We start from the raw sequence: 24,951 nt of genomic DNA, 5'->3' as shown, positions 1-24,951 counted from the left end.
TATTAATAATACTATTATTATACTAACAATTCTGTTGGAGTTTTGATTTGTATCACATTGAGTCTATAGACTATTTTTGGTAATTTCATTATATTAATCTGACCAATCTAAGAGCATGAGAAATCTTTGCATCTTATGGTGTCTTCTTCAGTTTCTTTCTTCAAGCTTTTATTATACAAGTTTTTCAACTGGTTGGTTAGAGTTATCCTAAGATACTTTCTGAGGCTATTGTGAAAGGTACTGCTTCCATGATTTCTATTTCAGTATGTTTGTCATTTGTATACAGGAAGGCTACTGATTTTTGTGTGACGATTTTGTATTCTGCTACTTTGCTGAATGAGTTTATCAATTGAAGGAGTTTTCTGGTGGAGTCTGTATGTAGTCTTTCATATATATGTTGGGGGAGGCTGCTCGTCCAATGGCAATAAAACATATTCACATCATACATCACCTCCCACATCATATATACAACAATATAAACTGATAATATCTGATTCCATCATTTCCTATCTGTATCCCCTTGATCTCCTATAGTTGTCTTATTGCTCTAGCTAAGACTTCAAGCACTATATTAAAGAGGTATGGAGAAAGTGAATGTCATGGTCTTGTTCCTGGTTTTAGTGAAAATGCTTTGAGTTTCCATACATTTTGAATGATGTTGCTGTAAATTGTCTTTATTGTGTGAGGTATTTCCCTTGTATCCCTATTTTCTCCAGAATTATCATGAAAGGGTGTTTGGTTTGTCAAAGACATTTACTGCATTTAATAAGATGATCAAGTGTCTTTTGTTTTTCAGTCGGTTTTTATGATGGGCTACATTTACTTATGTATGTATGTTGAACCATCTCTGCATCTCTGGAATGAGCCAACTTGGACATGGTGGTTACTTTTTCTCATGTGTTCTTCAATTCAGTTTGTAAGTATTTTATTGAGAATTTTCCATTTATATTCAAATGGGATATTGGTCTATAATTTTCTTTTTGTTGTTGGGTCTTTGTGTGGTTTTGGTATCAGGGAAATATCAATTTCATAAAAAAATCCAGGAAATGTTTCTTCAGTTCCTGTTTGTGGAATAAGTTGAATATTTGTATTATTTCTTCTTTAAAGTCTGGTAGAGTGATATACTGAATCCATCTGGCCCTGAGTTTACTTTAATTGGAAGACTTTAATTACTGCTTCTATTTCACCAGGGGTTATGAATTTGCTTGAATTGTTTATTTAATTTTGATTTATGTCAGATCATAATATCAATAAATTCATCCATTTCCTTTACATTTTCCTTATTTTAAAGTATGTTCTTATGATTCTCTGAAGTTCCTCAGTGTCTGTTGTAATGTCTCTCTTTTCATCTTGAATTTTATTAATTTTGGTCTTCTCTCTGTGTCTTTTGGTTAATTTGGCTAAATGCCAATATTGTTGATGTTCTCAAAAGGAATCATCTCAATTTTATTGATTCTTGTACTGTTTGTTAATTTCACTTCATTGATTTCAGTCCTGAGATTTATTATTTCTTTATATTTACTCTTTGTAGGTATTAGTTATCTTGTAAAATAAGATAAATAAAGAATGGCCTGGAATGCAGGCAAAATGGTTATTGTACTGTTAATCAAATTTGGGATAAGGGAAATAAAGACAGGGCTGGGGATATCGCTCAGTGTGTAAAGCACTTGCTGAGCAAGCATGCGGACCTGAGCTTGGGTTCCCATCATGAACATAAAATCTGGTCCCTGTGGCACATATTTGAAACATCGGTGCTGGGTAAGGTACAGAGACGGGCAGATTCTAGAGTTTCACTGGCCATTCAGTCTACCTAAATGGCAACCACTATTTTCAGCAACCAACAAAAGATCTTCTCTCAAATTAAAACAAACATAACCAACAATTGGGGAGAGCAAAAAGGGAGGAGATCAGATGTTGACTACTGGCTTCCTCATGCTCATTCATACTTGAGCACAGCCCCTCACACATAGGAACATACATGTATACATCCTCCCGTCTCTTTCTCATACACACACACACATAAAAACCTTAAATAAATAGAGAAATATATAAATAAGAGAAACAAGACAACGTTAAGAGTTGGAGAATATTCAGCTGTTCTTGAATTCAAATATAAACAAGCTTGCAACATGATCCTGCATTAATTTAAACAAAGTTAATTAATAATACTGTCAATACTTATTGCTGTGTGGTATAACATCACTGTGTTACAGTGATATACTACTGTTTTTCACCTAGTGAAAACATTCTGAAAAGAAATTTGGCAGCAAATATAAAGTAATAAAAATTAATATACATTTTTGATCCAGAAACCCAACTTTTTGGATACAGCCCAAGGATATTATTCAAAATAAAAATTTAAAAATCTATTTGTATAAAGATATTTATAGTTGTGCTACATAACAAGCAAAAACTGGAAAGAGGCCAAATGTTCACTAGAGGAAGGATGTTTAGTTAGACTTTGGCTCATTAATGCAATGGATATTTATTTCTACTAAGAATGACAATTATGAGAAATATGCAGAAATAAGGGCTATATGAAGCAATGTATAAAAATTCAGTGCTCAAAATGATGTCTCTACCATGATCATATAAATGTAACACTGTACTATGTAATATTGTACCTGTATAACCACGAGAGTTTGGGAAAGGCTACAAGCTGCTAATTTACAGTGCTGATGTGTTTGCTATGTTGGTTAAGCTTCTGGGATATTTCTTTCACACACCTATATTAAGAAAATTAAATCCTTATTTTGTCACATAAAAGAAAAATATTCATTTATATTTTTCTTCACCCTAAATGGATTTTCTGGGTTTTGTTTGTTTTTTGTTCGACTTCAAGTTTAGACTTGAAGTTGCCACCCCAAAACCCTAGCCACATGCTTTGTTCGTAGGACTTTCTGTTGCTGTGGCCAACACTCGAGAGAAACACAGTAAGAGAGAGGGTTTATTTGGGCTCATGTTTCAGGCCATGGCTGGCTGATTTTGTTGTGTATGATGTAAAGCAGAACACCATGGTGGCTGGGAAGCAGAGAAACAGGAAAGGCCAGGGCAAGCTACATCTCCTCAGAACAACCTTACACTGTCCATGACCCAATTCCTCTAGCTAGACCTTACTTCTTAATGATCTAACACTTGTTTAGACAGTGCCACCCTCCAGAAACCAAGCCTTCAACACATGAGCCTATGAGGGACACTTCATAGTCAAATAACAGCACACACTCGTCTCTCTCACCACTGTGTGAAGTTTCTCAGTTCTTTCCTAATACACTACCTTGCATGCACTCACGTCTTAGCATGCACACAAACTCAACATCTAATCATACGTACTGTGGTGGGAACAGGGTCTCCTCATAAATATAACTTTTTAAACCTCTCAATGCAAATAGTTGTTTCTTATATTATCATGGGAGAATTGTCCTCTGCAGACGGTCAACAATTTTGCTTTTCATTTCTTCCCTTTAAAGGATGTCTTAACTTGGCTGTATTCCCTTTTTCTTCTCTCTGGGTATAACTTAACCCAGAAACCTGTTCTGCTCTATTCTGCATTAAAGGAAGGAGCAGCCACCTTCCCTGATGACACAACACCTTTCAGTTGTCTTTGGGTTTCTTCACAGTAAATGTTATTCTAAGTATTCTTGCCCACATTATTGCTGGCTGTCTCTCATTCCCCACTCTGCAAGCCACTGCAACCCAGCTTCAGCCGCCCTCTCCTGAGCTGTCTCTTGAGGCATTAGCAACTGGCATGCGGTCAAATCCAGAAAACACCTTTCTGTCATCCTGTTAGTTAGAAGCCTCTGTCTTTATTCTATTTTCTTCATGTTCCTGATTCTTCTTACACCTTCTTACTTCTGCAGGTTCTTCAGGCTATCACCTATGCCTTTCTTTTCTTTTTGTATGCTAACTTATCTTCTCCATTCCCATGATTTTTAATTTCACCTTTGTGCTAAAAACTTCTCAAATGAATAGATATCTCTAACAGAGAACCTGATCTCTTCGCACTTATTAAATGACATCTATATTTAGTTTCATAGCACTAAAACGAAGTCTCAGTTGTATTCTCAGAACTACTTAGTCAGAAGGATTCCTGTCTCTGTTTAAGCACATGGCACCATCCACTCTCTACTATCACATCATTGTATGTTTTACAATGTACAACCCTATCCCATACGCTCTTCTTCCAGCTGCCTGTCACCACTCTACTCCAGGCCTCCATTACTTCCTCCCTGTATTGCCGAAGCAACCCTATCATCAGTTTTCCTGATTTCTCTCTAATCTATTTCCCACAGTATACCCAACATCCTTTTCATATAATAGTTTCCCTCCCCAGCTTAAAACATCCTATGTTACCCTGAATGCAATTAGAAGGAACAGCAAGTCCTTCCTTTTGCCTACAAACCCTGATAGAACACACTTGCTCTTCCTTACTTCTCTGACACTCCAGCCAGCCCAGCCAGCTTTCAATTTCAGGGTCTCTGTATGGTTTTCATTTTGAAACTGTATAAACAAAAATAACCACTGATACTGTTCACTTCTTCACTTCTCATGCTGTGCAGTCAACCCATCATTCTTTATATACACCTTTCAAGGAAATGTTTTCATGACATTCCTAATTCAATCAAGCCACATCTCTTAGTATAACCATGTACCTACTTCATACTGTTCTGGTTTTACATTTCTTGTTAATGTCTATGTCTCTCCCAACTTAGTGAACAGCTTGGGATGGCAAAGAATGTATCTGTTTTGTTTAATATTATCTCAGTTGCTAGCATGTTACTTAGAACATAGTTGTTGCTCAAGAAATATCTTTAGAAGAATAAACAACTGATATCATTTCATACTATTAGAATGACAAGGTAAATAATATGGGGACACATTAATCATTAAAGTATAGATTTAAAGGACAAAGAAATTAAATTTTTATTATGAACTTGTGAAATATGAATAAGTACAGTGTGACTGATCTTTATACACAAAGTATAACAGAAAAAATAAAAGCCACCTCTTCATCTCTGTCCTGCTCCTCATCACACACATGCAAAGAGAAATGTCAAAGTTCAGGGAAAGCATGCAAAAGGAAGGCCTAGCTAGTGAGTAGGGACTAAGGCAATGCACTTTTTCAACAAAAAGGAAGTAAACTGCCCTTGAGCAAGAAAAGGGGAGATGGAAAGAAGAAGAGATTAAGAAAGGTAGTTTAGGTAAAAATTCAATGATTTATATGGAAAAATGCCTAATATTCAATTTCACCTTTCTGGTGTTGTTATTATATAAATCCCACTGCCTTCCCTAGACCTTAAGTAAAGCCTGCTGTGTTCACAAGCCCATGTTAAGACTAGGTAATCAGAAATGAAAGGAGTAACTATTCAGGAGACACCTTTTTCTTTCTTTTCATCTCTGTTTATGCTTGCAGGACATTTATTTCTCTAACTGCTTGCTGTACACATGTCATTGTAAATGGTCTTACTAACTTTGAACTGGAGGGATAACTATTCCTGTTTAGATTACATACCACATATAACACGTGAATTTCCCCACCTCATTGCTCTTACTTGTTCCAGTTACATTTTCATTTTGAGCCTTGATTCAACATATTAAGCCTCCCCCACTCCACTGTGGTTCCCTCTGATTGCAATATTTGCTGGCAACAAATTCATGGTCAGGCATTTCTTCCAACCCTATATAACTAGACCAGATCTGAATGGGCATAACCATTATTGGGTTTGAGGCTACTCGGTTGAAAGAACGGAGTTAGAGAACATTTCACATTATTCTTTGCACCAACGCACAAAAAATGTTTGTCAGGTCAGTTAAAATTAAGCAAGTGATAACAATAGTACAGAGTGATGTCTGCTACTGAAGTATTAGTTTGGTTCTATTTTTATTTGTAAATATTTGTAATGTTTTCCAATCTTTTAAATATATGAAATTATTCAATTAAATCCTATATTAAATGATTTTGTTTGCAAATAAGGCATTCTGTTCAAGCCACTTAGAGATATGCCTCCTCCCACCCCTGACTCTAGGAGCCCTCCAGATGACTGCTATTGTTTGTTGAAGAATTCCTGTTGGGTAGTTTGAAAAAGCCTCTCTTTTCTTCTTAAATATGAAAATAGCCAGAATAAACACAAATACTTCATTTCATTATATTTAACAAGCAATACTGTAAGGACAGCTAAATAATCTGACCTACCCATCTAGGAGAGCAATGACGTTCTTCCTGGGCCGTCCAATATTAGGGCCATACAAGCTGGCTCTGGAGTATATCCGGATGGGTTGTAGCAGCCTCTTCAGCTGGATGTAATCCTTTCCCAACTGGCTACCATTTACTGCCCGGCCATGCATGCTCCGATAGTTATTTGGCTCTAGATTAAAAACAGACATATAAATTAGAATGGAGAAGAGTGAGATTCTGCCAGCCCTTTCCTTTGCATAGAACTGTGCCTTTTTCTTAATAGCATGAATAGAATAACAAAGGGAGGACATAGTTTTTCTTAAGGAATAAGAAGCTGTCATGTTAGCAGTGCCAACTTGATGTTTCATTCATTCCAAACTTATCTTCATAAAACTGACTCAAATCACAAAAGAGACCATACTTATTTTAGTGATACATTGTAATGAGTGGTAGTCACTAGAGTACCATCTCCCCAAATTTGTGCACCAGAACTTCGTGAGCTTATTTGGAAATTAGGGTCATTGAAGATTTAATGTTACCATGTAGTCACAGGATTAGGGTGGGCCCTACATCTAATAACTGCTGTTTGCAACACAAAGGAAAAGGACCTTCAGATACTCAGACAGGGGACGAAAGGCTGTGTGACGACAAACACAAAGCCTGGAGGGATGCCACTGTGCTAAAGAAGTCTGGCAGTTCCATCAGCTAGGAGAGAGGAATAGAACAGATTCTCCTTCAGAGCTTCCAGTAGAAAGCAACCATCCTGATGTTTTGATTTCAGACTTGTGGCTTCATAAACAGTAAGAGAAAACTTGCTTCTTTTGTTTTAAGTCATAGTAATTTGTTATTGCAAAGCCTAGGAAACTAGTACAAATGGTAGAAGGGTTACCTTTGTAAGTATAATTATTGCACACAAATTTAAGAAAAACACCCTTGCTATTCACTAGTAACAAAGTAGCTGAGTGAAATCATTTCCAGCAAACCACTTTCCCTGAGTTTAGAACTGCAAGGATATGAAAGGTTCTAAAAATTAGCAGCTCTTAAGAGTTAGACAGAGCTAAACTTGAGATTCCCTAAAGCCATTATCTCAGATAGTTTGAAGCTGTGATTTATGTAGAGACAAGGCATAGATTATCAGACTCATATGAAATTTTAAGAGAAATTTGGGGGAATAAGACAGCCACAGTGAAAACTAATAATCTCTTTTATACAACCTTTAATACTGAAGGCTGCATATTCGGGGGGAATTGTAGAGAACTTTAGCTATCTACGTATTTCCACATGAACATGGACCCTAGGGCTCTCCCAGGGGAGACACAGAATGGCACGTTAATACCCAGGTATTTACTGTTTCCCACTCATCAGCATATCTACTGGCCTGGCCTTACTGCCTCAAGTTTAGTAAGCACATTTCTGATCAATTACAGGCTTATTAAGTTGTATCAATGTGAAGGCAACCCCTAGAAAGTTGACCTGAGAAGCATCTTTAAAAAATTAATGATAAAACAAACATTTAATGTGTGTTGATGCTTTGTTTGTGTGTATGTCTGTATACCAAGGGCATGCGGTGCCCTCAGAGGCAAAAGAGGCTGTCAGATCCCGGGACTGGAGTTACAAAAGGTTATGACACACTCTGTTGGTGCCAGGAATTGGAGCTGGATCCTCTGGAAGAGCAGATAATATTCTTGACCACTGAGTCACCTTTCCAGTCCCTAAGGGATTAAGTTTTTAAATTGGAGATATAAGTAAGTAACTGATGCAAGAGTAAAAGACTAGAGCATTAGTCCTGGTAAGTTCAAAACCAAACAAAAAGTAATAAACTCAACCTCTGGGATGGACAACTAAAATTCCTGAATTCCTCTAATATATTATCTAAAATGAATTACTTTCAAGATCAAAATTATGAGGTACAGAAAGAAAATAGGAAAGTGTTAACATACACAAGAAAAGAAAAAGAACAGTCAATAGTAAGTGTCTCTTTGAAGCCTTTAACATTAGATTATTTGGCATATAAGACACTATAAAAAGAATCAAATGGAAACTCCTGAACTGAAATGATGCAGTGCATATAGAAAAACAAAAAATATTTAATATTGAGTTTTAAATCAGCAACAAAAGAGCTAAGAAGAGAGTGAGATGATAAACCCCAAATTCTGGGAAATACTACACTAAAACAATGTTTCTGTGTTAATCTGTATTCAGATTAGTGCTGTTTGAAAACAGATGGTAATGAGTTAAGTCATCATAAATTTTATGTGACAGTTACTGATAAATTAAATTTAGGGACTGGAGAGATGGCTCTGTGAATATGAGCACTGGCTGGCTACTCTGCTGCAAATGGAGACTGCACTTTTGTTTTCTGGCCACCCTGACCCAAATAATCACACAGAAACTATAGTAATTACAACACTGTTTGGCCAATGGTTCAGGCACATTCCTAACTAGCTCTTACACCTTAAATTAACCCATTTCAATTAATCTATGTACTTCCACGAGGTTGTGGCTTACTGGTAAGGTTCTACCTTCTTTCTCCTTTGACAGCTACATGGTGTCTCCCTGACTCTACCTTCTTTCTCCCTGCATTCAGTTTAGTTTTTTCACCTAGCTCTATTCTGTTCTGCCATAGGCCGAAGTAGCTTCTTTATTAACCAATGGTAATAAAACATATTCATAACATACAGAGGAGAATCCCATATCACTCTGGTTTTTCAGAGGATCTGAATTTGGTTACAACCACCCACATGGCAGCTATTTATCTTTAATATCAATTTCAGGGTATCTCATTCCCTTTTATGACCTCCATGCACACACATGCAGGCAGAGTACCCAAACACATAAAATAAAAATAGCAAATACATCTTATTACAAGAAAGAAGGTAACTTTAATTTTTTGGTACACAAAAGTTTACCAGTTGTTAAAGATGAAAACATATTATACACTAAAGAGATATATAGACATGTATGTTTATTTTAAATAAAGAATTAAACCATAGGGATGGAGAGACATAAGAGCCAGTTAAGGGTACTGGCTGATCTTTAGGAGGATCAGAGATCATTTCCCAGCATGTACACAGTTGTAACTCCAGCCACAAGGGACCTGATACCATTCTCTGGCCTTCTTGGGCATTGTGCTCATATAGTGCACAGAAATATTTTCTGGTAAAGCACCCAATATACACCAACAAATAAATATTAAATCTTGAATGAATATTTGATCCTGAAGAACATAAGTATCTTCCATGTTTTCAGAGTTGATTGATACTCTGACTATATAATCATCAATATTTCCAACACTTCTTTGTGAATAAATAAAAGTACAAAATGACTTGAAAAAGGAGGAAAATTGTGCTTGGACCCATTTCAGAAAATTATTAAAAATTCTGTCCTAATCCCAAGCAAAATTAACTTAATAATTTTTAAAAATGAAACTCAAGTTAGCATTCAAATACCAGCTTTCAAAACCAAACTTTCTAACATAATCCAATCTGGAAACAATATTAATTTGCTATTTTAATACTGAGAAGTAATGTCACAAAATATTAGAAATCTTTGCTCTCCATAATTATTATATACATTTTTTTGGTAAGAGCTGAAAACTGTATTTAGGAAGAAATTCATAATTCACAGCAGTTTCAAATCTGAGCTGAGGTGTGACAGGTAGCATTCAGGGTGCCCAAGACAAAGGCAAATACAGTTCAAAGCATGTGCAGTATGTGTTCAGAGCCAAGTCACATGCTGCAGCACAGCCGAGTGCTATCAGAAACACCCTGGTCTAGAACATTTGATTTTTGTGACGGTTTTTATCTGTCAACTTGACACTATCTAGAATCACCCTAGATTAGGTAGGCCTGTGGCACGTTCATTGGGGATTGTCTTGATAGTAGCAACTGAAGTGGGAAGATCCAACCCACTGTGGATGGCACCACTTCTAGGTTGTGGGTCATCACACCCCTCCCCCAAGACTCAGGGATCTATGTAGAAGAGGAGGCAGAAGGATTGTAAGAGCCAGATGTAGTAATGACTCCAAGGAAACAGAACTTCCAGACCAAAAGGACTCATGTACCTATGAACTCATAGAGACTATGGCAGCACTCATAGGACCTGCACAGCTTCAACCCAGGCAGGATCTCAGGACTGAGAAGGACAAGTGGATGTGGGGTAGCATCTATAATGAAGACATCTACAGCAAAGGAAAACGATCAGTTTATTCCAATGGAATGTTATGGAGTATATCAACCACACTTCAGGGCAGGACCTATGGAGGAGTTGGCTTACACAAACAAGCTCCATGTTTTGGTTTGAGTTTTGTGAGCTTTTTGTTTCTCGTTGTTTTTTTTTCCCCTGCCTTTTCATTTGTTGGTTTGTTTAATGTTTGTTTTTGTAAAGTTTTGTGGGAACATGGAGGAAGATAGAATATGAAGTTGAGTGGTTAGGGAGGATCTGGGAGAAGTTGGAGGAGAGAAAAACAGGCTCAAATTTGTGTATAAAAATTCTTTTGATTAAAAAAATAGAAAAAAAAATGAAAAAGGGGACTAGGAAGATGCCTAAGTGAGTGAGTAAGCAAACTTACTTAGCAAGCAAGCAAGCAAGAAGACCCGAGTTTAAATCCCTCTCTCCTATATAATAAGCAGAGGCTCTACATGCCTGTACCCAGTATTGCAGGGTGAAGGCAAGTCAAACTGAGAGACTAAGCAGATTATGTTTAGGGATACATATGTATATAAATATACACATATACATGTAACATCAATTGATTAATTTTAGAAAGAGAGCAAGACAAGGCATGTGGGAAAGCTGGAGGAAGTAAAGGGAAAGGAGAAATGATGTAATTATGTTATAATCTCTAAAATTAAAAGAAGTGATTAAAATGAGAAAAAAATCAATGAATGAAAAAGTTGATTGACATTCCTTTAGGTAGAATAAGGAAGGAAGCATAAAAATCATTGACTAACAAAATGAATAATGATCAATCATAAGGGACCTCAAATAGTTAAACTGGTAAAGGTTATTACCTTGGGGAAATGACTTTGACAGTGAATTGAGGAAAAAGACTCAAGAAAAAAAACACATTATTAAAACTGACTTAGCTTAGTCTGGTGGCTCATACATGTAATCCTAACATTTAGAAGGTTGGGAGGCAGGAGAATTAGGAGTTCAAGGCCAGCACGAGATTCATAGCAAGCCTGAGGCCAGCCTAAGTCACAGAAAGACTCTGTTTCATAAAATAAACAATGCACCAGACTCAAAGAAAGTTGCAACACTAAAAAAATATGAAAAAGAAAAGACACATTGAACTAAAAAATCCCTTTTCTCTCAGAAGCCTAGACTCAGATAGATTAATTAAGCATTGGAAGAAATATCAATTCTTCACAAGTCTTCCAGAAAATGGATGAAGGGAGCATGCTTCACAATTTCTTTCTATTACCAACGATATACATAGCCATTAAGAGAAAACTACAGATGAATACTCCTCATAAACATAGATACAAAAAATCTCCGCAAAATACATACAAATCAATTTCAACAGCATGCACAAAAAATCAAACTTTATGATCCAATGGGACTAATGCAAGAAATGCAAAGTTGATTTAATATCAATCCAAGAAATATAAACTATTGTTTTGATGGATTAAACAACCAGAGTTGAATCATCAATATGGGAAACACAAAAATGCATTTGGCAAATTATAAATCCTCCCACCAAACTCTTACTAGAAGGAAAACTTCCTTAGCCTAATAGAGATTGTATGAGAAAAACCTATGGCTAACATGCATACTGGTGAAATACTGACTTACTTTTCTACGGTGGCTAATGATGCTAAATATGCTTTCATGTGGTTATTGGCCATCTGTGTGTCTTCTTTCGAGATGTGTCCATGTTAATTCTGTTTAACAATATTCTATCACTTGCTTCTAGTGTTTTGTTTAATATGAAGTGAAACCAACACAGAAAATTACACTCATTTTTCTAAAGTGTGCATTTTCATCATGGTTTGTAATCTATTTTTCTTAGTGTATTTCAGTTTTGTATTTTAGAATAATTTTAATGGTACAGAGAGACCCGCATAGTTAGTGCTCCCCTACTTTAGGCATGTATACACCACACACAGGCATGTACACACACAAACACATACTCAATTTCCCAAATTATAGATGTCTTGTCTTGGCTTGGTATATTGTTACAGCTGATAAACCAATATTGATACATTACCGAAGTCTATAATCTGAATTATGGCATACTCTTTGTATTATATAGTAGTGTGGACTTTGGAAGGCTAAAGAGATATTGCATCCATAGCTATAGTAACATATTGAGTTAATTCATTACCTTAAACATTCTGCCTGCTCCACAAGCATATTCCCTTTTTATTTCTTCAGAACTCCTGGAAATGCTTTCTCCACTTACTTTCTATATACGGTTTTGCTTTTTCTAGGATGCCATGTAATCAGACTCATGGGTTAAAGTCTTTTTAATAAGATTCAGAATTTGGTCTCATATCTTGTAAATTGTCACCCACTGGTACATATTCAATATTATAAACAAAAAAGCTGTATTGTCTTCAGTTGTTTGTGAACCTCAATTAGAGAAATCATTGACATGTCATTGAAGTCACATATCTGTAAATACAGTCAATATTAGTCTACAAGCTACTTAAGTTCTTTAAAATATTTTAAAATATCTATTGATTTATCCATAATTTTGTGCATTAATATATATTTTAATTCACATTTTATGTTGGCTTAACAACTTTCATAAATTGTAAGTAATTTTTTCAAATTAAAAAAGCCCTCTTTTTATAGTAGTAATTAGTAATAATTTTAAATTTATCCTATCTTTGGTTTTAGGTAATAAATTCTTGAAGGCTACATGTTCTTTATTCTGTATATTCCCTCTTAAAATACATAAATCCTTTACCAAACTCTCAATAATTCCAACATAGCTCAAGAGTTTAAATCCAAAGGATTCTTCCTTTTTATTATTATTTGATTTTTTAAAAATACCAATCCAAGTTCCCACTCCCTTCCTCCTCCTATTCCCTCTACACATCTTCCAACCCCACCCCATCCCATCCTCAGAAAGGGTAAGGCACATTGCTTTGTGGAAGGTCCAAGGCCCTCCCTACTATATCTAGGCCGAGTAAGGTATACATCCAAAGAGAATAGGATCCCAAAAAGCCAGTACATGCAGTAGGGATAAATCTTGGTGCCACTGCAAGTGGCCCCTCAGTCTGCCCAAGCCATGTAACTGTCAACCACATTTAGAGGGACTAGTTTGGTCCTATGCTTGTTCCTTCCCAGTCCGGCTGGGGTTGGTGAGCTCCCATTAGCTCAGGTGGGCTGTTTCAGTCAGTGTCCCCATCATGATCTTGACCTCTTTGCTCATATTCTCACTCCTCCCACTTTTCCACTGGACTTCAGGAGCTCAGTCCAGTGCTCCGATGTGGGTTTCTGCCTCTCTTTCCATCAGTTGCTGGATGAAGGCTCTATGGTGATATTTAAGATATTCATCAGTCTGACTACAGAGCAAGTCAAGATTGGGCCCTCTCTCCTCTATTGCTTAGGGTCTTAGCTGGGGTCATCCTTGTGGATTCTGTGGAATTTCTCTAGAGACAGGTTTCTGCTAACCCTATAATGGTTCCCTCAATCGAGATATCTCTTTCCTTGCTCTCATCTCTGTCCTTCCTCCATCTCGACTATCCCCTTTTCTCTATAGTTCTCCTCAACCCTCCTCTTCTCCCCTCCTCTGCAAACACCTAACCGTGAGCTTCTATAAAATAAAAAAGGAAACATTTTCAGTATACAGTGGCACAGAGTAAGTACTGCCAATTCCAAGGGGAAGAATGAGAGTATATGGAGGGATGGAACCACAGTAAAACTGAAATCCAGCAGGGCAAACTTTATACTGTGGATGCAGGCCCAGCATCTGGGGCACATGGTGATGTGCTGTGAGCTTCAAAGGGCTTAGGCAATTGCAAACCTGTTATCTTGTGAATTTCAGACCACCCTTCTCTCTCCTGAACAGCTTCTTCCCTTGACTGTGTATTTCCTTGGCAAGTGTTCCATGTTCCAAGAGTCTCCAACTTCCTGTGGTCTCCAGCATACATCCAGCTTCACTCTCTGAGCCTTCTGCATTGTTCTTCTGGGTACCCCTGTAAGGAAGGTTTCTATCCCTGCTGCACATTTGCCTGCCTTCCAGGCTTTCATTTGAAATCTGGGTAGAAGCAATCATAACCCCGTGTCTCTCATGTTCTGTTTGCCTAAAAACCAAGCAACAGATGAACTACACCAAGGTGTGCTATAACCCAAGCAACTACTTGGCCCTCCTGGACCCTGGCTTCAGCAGAAGAGCACATGGGTTGTTGGATGTGTGGCGACACTTCTCCAGGAGGCTCTGGACAACAACACAACCCAAACTCTCTTCCTCAAGCAAAATATTTCATATAAATTTACTCCTTTATACCCCTGGTTCTGCAATGGGTGGGGTCTGGCCATCTTCCAAGACACTCTCAAGGCATCTTTCTTTCTTGTTCTGGTGCAAAGCATATGTTATCATTTTAAAAATAAAAGCAATGTCTTCGGGGCTGGAGAGATGGCTCAGCGGTTAAGAGCATTGCGTGCTCTTCCAAAGGACCCGAGTTCGATTCCCAGCAACCACATGGTGGCTCACAACCATCTGTAATGAGGCCTGGTGTCCTCTTCTAGCAGGCATATATGCAAAAAGAATATTGTATTCATAATAAATAAATAAATATTTTAAAAAAAAGCAATGTCTTCAACCGCCACACTCTCCTTAGTCCAAAATTCTTTTGCCCAAGCTGGAAGTTATTCAAAATCTTCAAATCTTTCTATTCTTTTTTTCTCCCAAAGTTTACGATAAACACAGACAAAGGCAATCATCAAAACTCTTCCTATAGACTGAATTCAGGACTGGATGCAATAAAATTTCTTTTGACAGATTAATTAGTCTATCACCTTTAATCTAAGCCTCCTACAAAGTGTCAGGGAACGGACAAAAATAGATAATTTCTTAGTCACAATGTAACATGAATGGCCTCCAATACACTTCTCTCTTTGTGTGTGTTATAAAAACACATGTTTTTTTTGCTGGGCAACAGAGGCCATAGACAGCACTGTAGGAAATAGACAGAGACACACACACAGAGTTCACCCAGCAGGCCAGGCAGCATTCTGGAGCCTGTAACACTTGATTGGTGGGTGAGAGCCACCTGGGAATCTGGTCCAAGGCTTGTGGGGCCCCAGACACCTTGGAAGTTCCTCTGTCCAGTCTGATTGAGGTCTCGGGTGGTGTTGCAGTGGGCAGTTTATGTCATTCAGAGCCTTGCATAAGGTTGTGTGGTCAGAATTATAGTTTTAGCTGTACCTGCTCCACCTGGGCCTGTGTCAGGAAGTTGGTGATAGGATTTTGCTACACATTATGAAGTCAATTTGGCCTCTGGGGTGGGTGGGGATGGTGAAGTGGGTATAGTTCACCACAGGGATCAAGGATTTGCAGAAGTGCCTATTTTCTTTGATGAGGTCCAGGTGCAGTCACTGGCACTTGCCCTGGCAGTAAATGATGCCGTCTTCCCTGAGTGCTGTTTCCATGAGCTGGTAATTGGACACCTTGCAGGGACTCTCAGCAAAACCCATTGGGTCTGAGAAGTTGATAATGATGAGGCTGAAGGCATCCTGGTTCTGTTTCATGAACTCAGAGCCATTACTATCATGAAAAGTTAGCTGAAGCTGAAGTAGTCAATGACCATGACTATTCATGGTCATTTTAGAGTCTTCGATGGCATGCTCATCTATCTCATGCTAGACCAGGCTCACTATAGGAGTGCTTCACCACTTCCAGCAGGATGCTCCCATCTCGAGCCCAGGGATCAGCACCTTCAGCAGGTTGGATGGCTATAGAGCAGCAGGTTAGCATTCATCTCCTGGGGTGAGAACCTGCCCCTGGCGGTGCACTGGATGACACCATCCAAACCCAGCATATTTTACTGCAGAACATGAGGATGTCTCGGTACAGCGAACACTGCTCCACCTGCAGTGACAGGGCCTGGTTAGACCATAGGCTGCAGCTCTCTTGGAACCAGACTTTGCAGATGGTGGCAGGCCTAGGCATGACTGGGCCTTCACTTGGGGTCTATCATAGGTGTCATGGGCCTGGGACTTCAGGTTGTAGGGGTCACAGACAATGAGACCCTCCAATACAATTCTTGATGGATTTCTTATTTCCATGTGAGACGTCACAAGCATAGTCCTGACACAGTCATAGTCCTATGGGCTTTCTGGCCATCAGCGCTGTCACCATAATCACCTATCAGGCTCTAGTTATATCATTCTAAGGCTTCTCCAGTGTACATTTCCAATCCTCCCCCAAGCCAGTTAAAAAACAGGTTCCTGAGACATATTTTTCAGCTAAGAGTTTTTATTGACAATCCTACTTCTTGGTGCCAATTTTGTGTATGTATGTGTGTGCATGCATGCATGTGTGCAAGTGTGTGTTTGTATATTGGAATTTCTATCACTTCAACAAGTACCCCAGATAACAATTTTAAGGGAAGAGGAGCCGGGCGATGGTGGCGCACGCCTTTAATCCCAGCACTCGGGAGGCAGAGGCAGGCGGATCTCTGTGAGTTCGAGACCAGCCTGGTCTACAGAGCTAGTGCCAGGTCAGGCTCCAAAGCCACAGAGAAACCCTGTCTCGAAAAAAAAAAAAAAAAAAAAAAAAAAAAAGGGAAGAGGAGCTGATTTTGACTAAGGGTTTCAGTACAGAACTGACCAACTGCCTTATTTTGGGCCTCAGGTGGGCAGAATAACATGGCAACAAGAGTGTGTGGCAAAGTTTTTCACCTAGTGCTAGTCAGATGTGATAGTTAGGAGGAATGGGCAGATGGAAGGATGGGGGACAAGGATTGGCTGACAGAGAGAGAGAGAGAGAGAGAGAGAGAGAGAGAGAGAGAGAGAATGCTTTCACTAGTATATGCCCTTTTCTTCTTTTATTCCATTATCAATCCCCACTCTATAGGTTGAGTGGGTGAGTGGGGACATTCAGGCAGGCCTTCCTCCACTTAGTTTCCATTTCTAGAAATGCAGACACAATTGGAGGCATCTAGGCACTCTTCCTCAATCAAGATTAACCAACATGAGGTTCAGGGACATTCTTTCATTTCTACCTTATACTTGGCACAGTATTTTGCATCTACATCTACATATACATATATACACACACATATAATGCACATATATATCATATATAGTATAAGAATGAATAAGTACCGTGTTTATGTGTGTGGGAATGTACATGGCAGGAAGAACAAGGAGAAGGTGGCATTGAGACGCAGACTGGAAGTAGGAAAGAGGAAAAGCAAGCACACAGAAACTAGCGTTTTCTCTTCCTCCTCCTATTTTCCCGTACTAGTCTTGCCTGAACATCAAAACTTTATACTCTGAAACACTTTTCCACGCTATGATTTATACTCATAAATATCTGGTAATATGCTTCAAAAATGTGGTTCCTCTCATGTTTGGGTTTTACAAAGCTATCACATATACAGATATACATTGTAAAAATGTATAAATATTATTTATTTATTTGTTACAGTTATCTATTTATCATTACAATCCTGAATGAAAGTCAAATAAATGTCTAGGAAAGAATGAATAAAGCTGGGTAGCTAGTATGACAATAATAATCATCTTTAAAAGCTCTGTTTCCTAAAGCCAAAGTTTTTGTTTTGTCAAATGACTCAATAGACTTTAAGGAACCAAATTCTGTAGCTAAAAATCATAAGTGCACAAATGACCATATATGAACCTGGTGTGGGTATAAAGATTTGACACTCACAGGAGATGATGTGAAAGTCAGGAGGAAAGGGCAGATGGAAGGATGGGGGACGAGGATTGGCTGAGATCCCTGTCATTCATTCTATCCAAAGATAAAATCATAGAAAAGAAAATTGACAGAAAACTGGAGAAACAAGTCTAGACAAGAATGGTGAACATGCAAACAATTTTGAAAGGAAAAGGACACATATACAATGCAGAAAACTAGGAACAAAATGTATCGTGTAAGATCAGATTCTGATACAAGAAGTACCCAGTCACTGCAAAACAAATTAATCTGGAAACCCTAAAGGATAAACTGACATGGGTAGGTTAGGAGTGGAAATGAAACTATTAAAGACTTAAAATATTTTTAAAGGAGTATATGAAATTTCAAAGAATAACAAAAAGAGATCTTAACTGATGTGCAGTAGCACAGTTTGTTCTCTCTCAGATTTACCTGAAATCTGAAAATTATCATGCCCTGTTTGGAAAGTTGTTTTTGTAAGTGAGAATGCCCTTGATATGGCTGAAAATTAAAAAGAAGACACATAAAAGGAAGAAAAAAGAAAGGGCTATGCTAAAACTGTCCAGGGTAGAGAGTCAAAACTGACCCACTGAACACACAAGTCAACTCAAGCTTTCGTTCTGCTTTGCTGACATTTTAAATTCATGAATTTGGTCTGTGCTTCTACAGCCCCATCTACTTCACTGTTTTCACATCCATGTCATTGCCTTTCTAGCTCCCTCCAAATTATCCTTACTTTTGTTAGGCCCTAAAGAGGCATTTAAAAAAATGATGGTGAGAATCATGTGTTTTGTGGCGAAGTAATAGCACTCTTTGAATGTACTTCATTCCTCCTTTGAACTGTGTAGGGCAGTTTGAAGGCAAGAATAAATCAGGGGGCAATTCTTAATAGATAACTATATAGAAAGATGCATATTGCTCTCTTCTCACTAGATCTTACTACCCAACTGCTCCAGTTACACCAGATGAAGATTTATTTTAGTTGAACAAACTCATGCTCCAAGAGCTCAAAAACTCTGAAAAAGTATTCCCATCAATCACTCATAAGTAAGGTGTGATTTTCTAGTTTATGTGTAGCTAGCTTAAAAAAATAAATTTAGTTATGCAACAAAATATATTAAAAACAAACAAACAAACAGAGCCAGACCTAAGGCAAATATCTTCTGCTTTAGTAAAGTCTTTATTACTTTATGCCACAATTCTTTTTAAATCTTCTCTATTCCAGGAATGGAAGAGAGAACAGAAGAGAGAAGAAGATGAAAGTTGGATTCCATTTATGAATGCTATTAAAAATATGGAATTTCTTCCTATTTTCTTCTCCCTTGCCCTCTTGTTAAGAAAACTTCAAGTTCTAGTATGCAATAAATATGAGCAAGTGCACCTGTGCAATGCATGTGGGGCTCCAAGAATTTGTCTGGCAAAGAACCAGCGAGCTATTTTATAAGGATCGTCTTTCAGGGCCATAGTCTCTAGACTATGCACTGCATAATACAGCTCAGATTTTATCTGGCTTAACATCAAGTTGTTAGTGACTGATCAACATACTAATCCCTTCCTTCCTTCCTTCCTTCCTTCCTTCCTTCCTTCCTTCCTTCCTTCCTTCCTTCCTTCTTTCCTTCCTTCTTTCTCTTTTTCTTTTTCTGTGTGTATGGGGGACCACAATATACAATATATGGAAGGAGGTATCTAGCAAGAACTATGTGGTATGAATTAATTAAATCTACTGTCCTTAACTATTTTGACATATTGACAATTATGCTGGTTAGTTTTTTGTCAACTCGACACAAGCAAGAGTAATTTGAGAGGAGAAAATTGAGAAAATTCCTTCAAAAGATCATGCTGTAGTCAGGCCTGTATGGCAACTATTAATAGTCATTGATGGGGGAGGGTCAAGCCCATGGTGGGTGGGGCTACCGCAGGGATGGTGGTCCTAGGGTCTATAAGAAATCAGGCTGAAGGCTGGAGAAGTGGCTCAGTGGTTGGGAGCAGTGGCTGCTCTCCCAGAGATCCTGGGTTCAATTCCCAGCAACTATATGGTGGCTCACAACCATCTGTAGTGAGATCTGGTGCCCTCTTCTGGCCTGCGGACAGACATGCAGGCAAAATACTGTATTACATAATAATAAATAAAATCTTTAAAAAAAAAAAGAAATCAGGCTGAGTGAACCATGAGGAACAAGCAAGTAAGCAGCACCCTTCCATGGCCTCTCCATCAACTCTTACCTCCAGGTTCCTGCCCTGTTTGAGTTCCTGTTTTGGCCTAACTATGTTGACTGTGACTTGGGATATGTAAATCAAATAAACCCCTTCTTCCCCAAGTTGCTTTGGTCATGGTGTTTTATCACAGTAAGAGAAACTCTAAGACAACAGTCATCTCAGGGTCCAAGTAGTCCAACTGTTTTCTAGGCCAAACCCCTAAAGGGAGCCACTGACTAAGATTATATTTCAAGTCAACTTATTTTCCCCTTTATTTTATCAATTCATAGGAAATGACGTCCTTACTTACCATTACCCAGTTCCCAAGAAATGTTGTACTTTTTGCTGGCACTGTACTTCAACAGGCTCAGGGCACTAGAACTGTTCCAGGAGTTATTGGGATTACGACGCAGTGCATTTAGAGCAAATATCAGGTGGAGTCCAGAGCAATCAGCAAAGTTATAAAGTTTGTCTAGAGACCTGGCTGGGAAGAAGCAGAGAAAGGCTTATAACTTTCAAATCTCAATGAAAGGAAAATATTAGCTTCTACAGAAAGCCTTTCCTGCTAGTAAGGAAATGCACAGACATGCTTCTAAAAGAGACTATTACCTTCTGACCTGGGATGCACTTTGAGGTGATTTTGGGGAAGCAGTATTCAGAATTTCAGACAGAGCTTGCAAATTGGCAACCACGCCTAGCTCACAGTGCATCTGCTTGTTAACAAAAGGTACAATTGCCGATGTTTAAGGAAGATTTTTCACAGTAGCTGACTTCCTAGATTTTGGGGGGAAAATCAAAAGTTCTAGTACTCTTAAGTCTATATTCATGCTTTACTGACAGTAATCATGTTAAGGTACAAAGTTACAAAAGACTAACTAGAAAATAACTGAGTTGACCAAGAGTTCCAAGGAATTTCACTCTGGTCCACATTTCTAGTATTTTTGAGATGGAAATCCTATAACCATTTTGCATATATGTTTATTATCATAAACCCAGAACCAATACCTTGATACCAAATGTCTCATATCCACCCTATCCCTTGATTTTTTCTGCTGCAGTAACTCATTTCTGGTTCTCATTCCATTTGGATAGATTACTACAATGCTCATTTATTTCTAGATTCTTTCTACCCTGCCAATCATCTTTCCTTCATTGCTGTCATCAGTTTCTCTCACCCTAAAAGCTTCCATCATAGAACCTTCATCTGGCAATGGAAGGAGATAGAGACAGAGACCCACATTGGAGCACCGGACTGAGCTTCCAAGGTCCAAATGAGGAGCAGAAGGAGGGAGAACATGAGCAAGGAAGTCAGGACCACAAGGGGTGCACCACCCACTGAGACAATGGGGCTGATCTATTGGGAACTCACCAAGGCCAGCTGGTGGGTCTAAAAAAGCAGGGGATAAAACGAGACTCTCTGAACATGGCGGACAATGAGGGCTGCTGAGAAACCAAGGACAATGGCACTGGGTTTTGATCCTACTGCATATACTGGCTTTGTGGGAGCCTAGGCTATTTGGATGCTCACCTTCCTAGACCTGGATGGAGCGGGGGGGGGGAGGACCTTGGACTTCCCAAAGGGCAGGGAACCCTGACTGCCCTTTGGGCTGGAGAGGGAGGGGGACGGGAGCAGGGGAGGGGGAGAGAAATGGGAGGCGGAGGCAGGGAGGAGGCAGATATTTTTAATAAAAAATAAAAAAAAAAGCTTGCATCAATTTTCAATACCAGAAAGAATACAGCAAGATTCTATCTTATAGATATGACAGGGAAGCTACCCACTAAATCTCAACAATATGGCTGCTTAAACAACAGCAGTTGACATGCCAATATGGAGGGAGAACGCTCATGGGGCCCTACCCCTACATGAAGAACTGCAGGCTCTGAGGCATGACTGCTGAGAGGAAGAACATTTGTCTTCCCCAGGAAGGAGCCTCTAAATGATTATCCGATCTCATTTTGAGCTATAAAACACACACATAAGCAATATTAAATGGGCCCAGTAGGCTTAACTTATATATTTACTACACATATATGTAATGAGTAGAAGTTTTAAAAAGAAGCCTTGAGTTTAAAAGAGAGTATGGGAGTGACAGAGGGTGGGGTGGACTAGAGGGAAGAGATGGAGGGGGATGATATGGTTATATTTTAATCAAATTTAAAAAAAGAAACAGAAGTAGAAGAAAAAAGAAGATTTGTCCAAAGGTTTTGATTTTAGTTTCAGAGAACTGGGGAAGTCATCAGCCTTGCACTTAGCACAGCCACATCTCAAAAGTTCTCATTCACTGGTAACTTGTGGTAGGATTCCAGCCTTCTTAGGGCAGATATAAGAAAGACTGACAAGGAAATTTTTAAAAAGAAAAAACTCAAGGTTTTTTCAGTATCTATTCTGAGGAAGGTGAAATTATATAAAAGAAAAGGCTAAGAAACTAGCCAAATAAAACATATTTTAAAGGAAAACCATTATTACTTACAAGACCATTGGCAATAGTAATTAGATTGTACCTACAAATGAATAATTACACTACCATGCTTTGTTTTAGATAAAAATAACTTTGTCTAGAGGTTTCTGACACCTGAGAATCATAGCTTCCCCCAAATAGTCTGAATATTAAAAGATCAGAAGAGGACCATTGTGAGGTCCTTTAATATATGTGCCACAAAACTTTAATTATGTTGACAGAAAAATGATTTTTTTCTGAACTCTTTACACTTATGAGGACCATTTACAGCTTGTCAGCTATACAATAACAAATGCTTATATTTGTAGGATTTAGTTTTATTCATGAAACAAAAGTTTCTATAAAAAATCCTACTAGAATGTGTCAAAATTTAGTATAAATGACAGATAGTAATTTTGGATAAACTGACTACCTTTACTTAGACTTTTTTGGAACCTATTATGCCTATATAATGGTGTTTTCATATATATTAGATAAACACACATTAAACACAAAAGCACCTCAGTCTGTGACTTTATGAGTTGATGGTTCACAGCAAGGAAAAATAACCTACAAAAAGATGTAGAATGTAGAATAAAATTTAGAGTTTGTAAATGAAGTAAAAGTTGAGAAGTAGAATGTTAAAAGTGTAAGAAAAACATTATTAAGGATAATTTTAAATCTGGCTTCTTCCATGAAGTCCTTCAAGTCTAGCACTGTATCTCATTGTATCTTTCAAATAAGCTGATCATCTAGCATATATTAGTTTATGTCTTAAAGTGATCTTGAAAAGCTCTTACAACCCAAATATTTTATGTTACATAAAAATGTGTATAATGAAATGAAAGTATGAAAATGAAAAAGGCAAAAGAAATTAAACTAAATTGCTAATTTAAGAAATGCACTCTAAAGTGCACTAAAGAAATACATGTATTTGAGTGCAGAGAATTTAGCAGAAGCTTAACAAATACAACCTCCTTGCCTCCCGCCCCGGATCCATCCAAACAAACAGATCCATCCAAACAAACAGATACTTAAAACTGGCTTTCTAGTCTCTCTACCAGAATGTACTAGTGCCTTGATGTGCTCTGCATGTAACAAGAACAGAGTTCTAAGAAACATCATTTTACAGGTCAGCAAAAAGGCAATGGAGTTACAGAAAGATCTATGCATCAGTTGGCTTGGGAAACTTCCAAGCAATGTTGAGAGTCAGTGCTCTGAAAGCTTTTGAGATTTCTAAAGAAATAAAGATCGAAAGATGAATGTGTTTGGAAACACAATACATACAAGGTTCAAAAAGATAAAGAGCGGAGGATATGGGGGGAGAAGGAGAGAAAATTAAAACAAAACCCCAAGCAATAAAAAAAAAAAACAGAAATCCAGTCTTTAAAAACCACAAAGAGAGTTGCCTAGCACTGCTGTGCACTGCTCCTAACTGTTAATAACAAAGAGCAAACAAACAGACAAAGCAAAGGTGGAGGCAGGGAGAACCTCTGAGCTCATTAGACTGAGGACTGGAGGAGAGACTGGAGGGGAAGTGGAACACTCGGAATATATAGACAGAGAACAGACTCAACTTATTTGTTCAAGTTCTGTGACAATAAAAGGACTATCAGGTAAAAGAAAATGGAGAGAACCTAAAGTTGGTTTTCTTAAATTCAAGGCATAAAACCTTTCTTTTTTTTTGGGGGGGGGGGGTCAAAACACCATTTCTTCAGTGAAGCTAACCTTAGCCTTACCCTGGGTATAGTTAGATAAATATTAACGAATGCAAACTGAGATGCAAATGGCTGATGATTTTTCTGAGGTTTCTCAGGATCTTACACTTAAGAAACAGACCAGACAAAAAATAATTCAATAAAAACCAAAACAAGAACAGATATGAGAGCAAGGAAAGAGATATCTTGATTGAGGGAGCCATTTTGGGGTTAGCAAGAAACTGGCTCTAGAAAAATTCCCAGGAGTCCACAAGGTTGATCCCAGATAAGACACTAAGCAATAGAGAGGGTGCCTGAACTGGCCTTGCCCTGTAGTCAGTCTGATGATTATCTTAAATATCAACACAGAGACCCACATCAGAGCACTGGACTGAGGTCCCAAGGTCCAGTTGAAGAGTGGAAAGCGGGAGAGTATGAGTAAGGAAGTCAAGACCATGAGGGGTTCACCCACTGAGACAATGTGTCTGAACTCAACTCCAACTGGACTGGGAATGAACAAGCATGGGATCAAACTAGTTCCTCTGAATGTGACTGAGGGGCCAATGATAATGGCACGGGGATTTCTCTACT

At 38.2% G+C, this 24,951-nt stretch overlaps 1 protein-coding gene and 1 pseudogene across 3 annotated transcripts in view; both read right to left on the bottom strand.

The window, feature by feature from the left end:
- The window catches only part of Hpse2 (heparanase 2 (inactive)), a 566,360-nt gene that overhangs the window by 206,809 nt on the left and 334,600 nt on the right, over positions 1-24,951 (bottom strand). For 2 of the 3 annotated variants that reach the window (XM_050149567.1, XM_050149573.1), the window contains one exon: positions 6,191-6,362. In XM_050149567.1, coding sequence (XP_050005524.1) covers positions 6,191-6,362 — 172 coding nt within the window. Of the gene's footprint in view, positions 1-6,190; positions 6,363-20,535; positions 20,710-24,951 lie in introns of all 3 variants that reach the window. The other variant, XM_050149558.1, reaches the window with a different exon arrangement.
- On the bottom strand, positions 15,338-18,482 carry LOC126503208 (spermidine synthase-like; annotated as a pseudogene).

This window comes from Alexandromys fortis, unplaced genomic scaffold (genome assembly GCF_014885135.2).
Source record: "Alexandromys fortis isolate MF-2015 unplaced genomic scaffold, M_Fortis_MF-2015_v1.1 scaffold_16, whole genome shotgun sequence".
Lineage (NCBI taxonomy): Eukaryota > Metazoa > Chordata > Mammalia > Rodentia > Cricetidae > Alexandromys > Alexandromys fortis.
The sequence above is the reverse complement of the archived record's forward strand: the minus strand, read 5'-3'. Positions and strand labels throughout refer to the sequence as shown.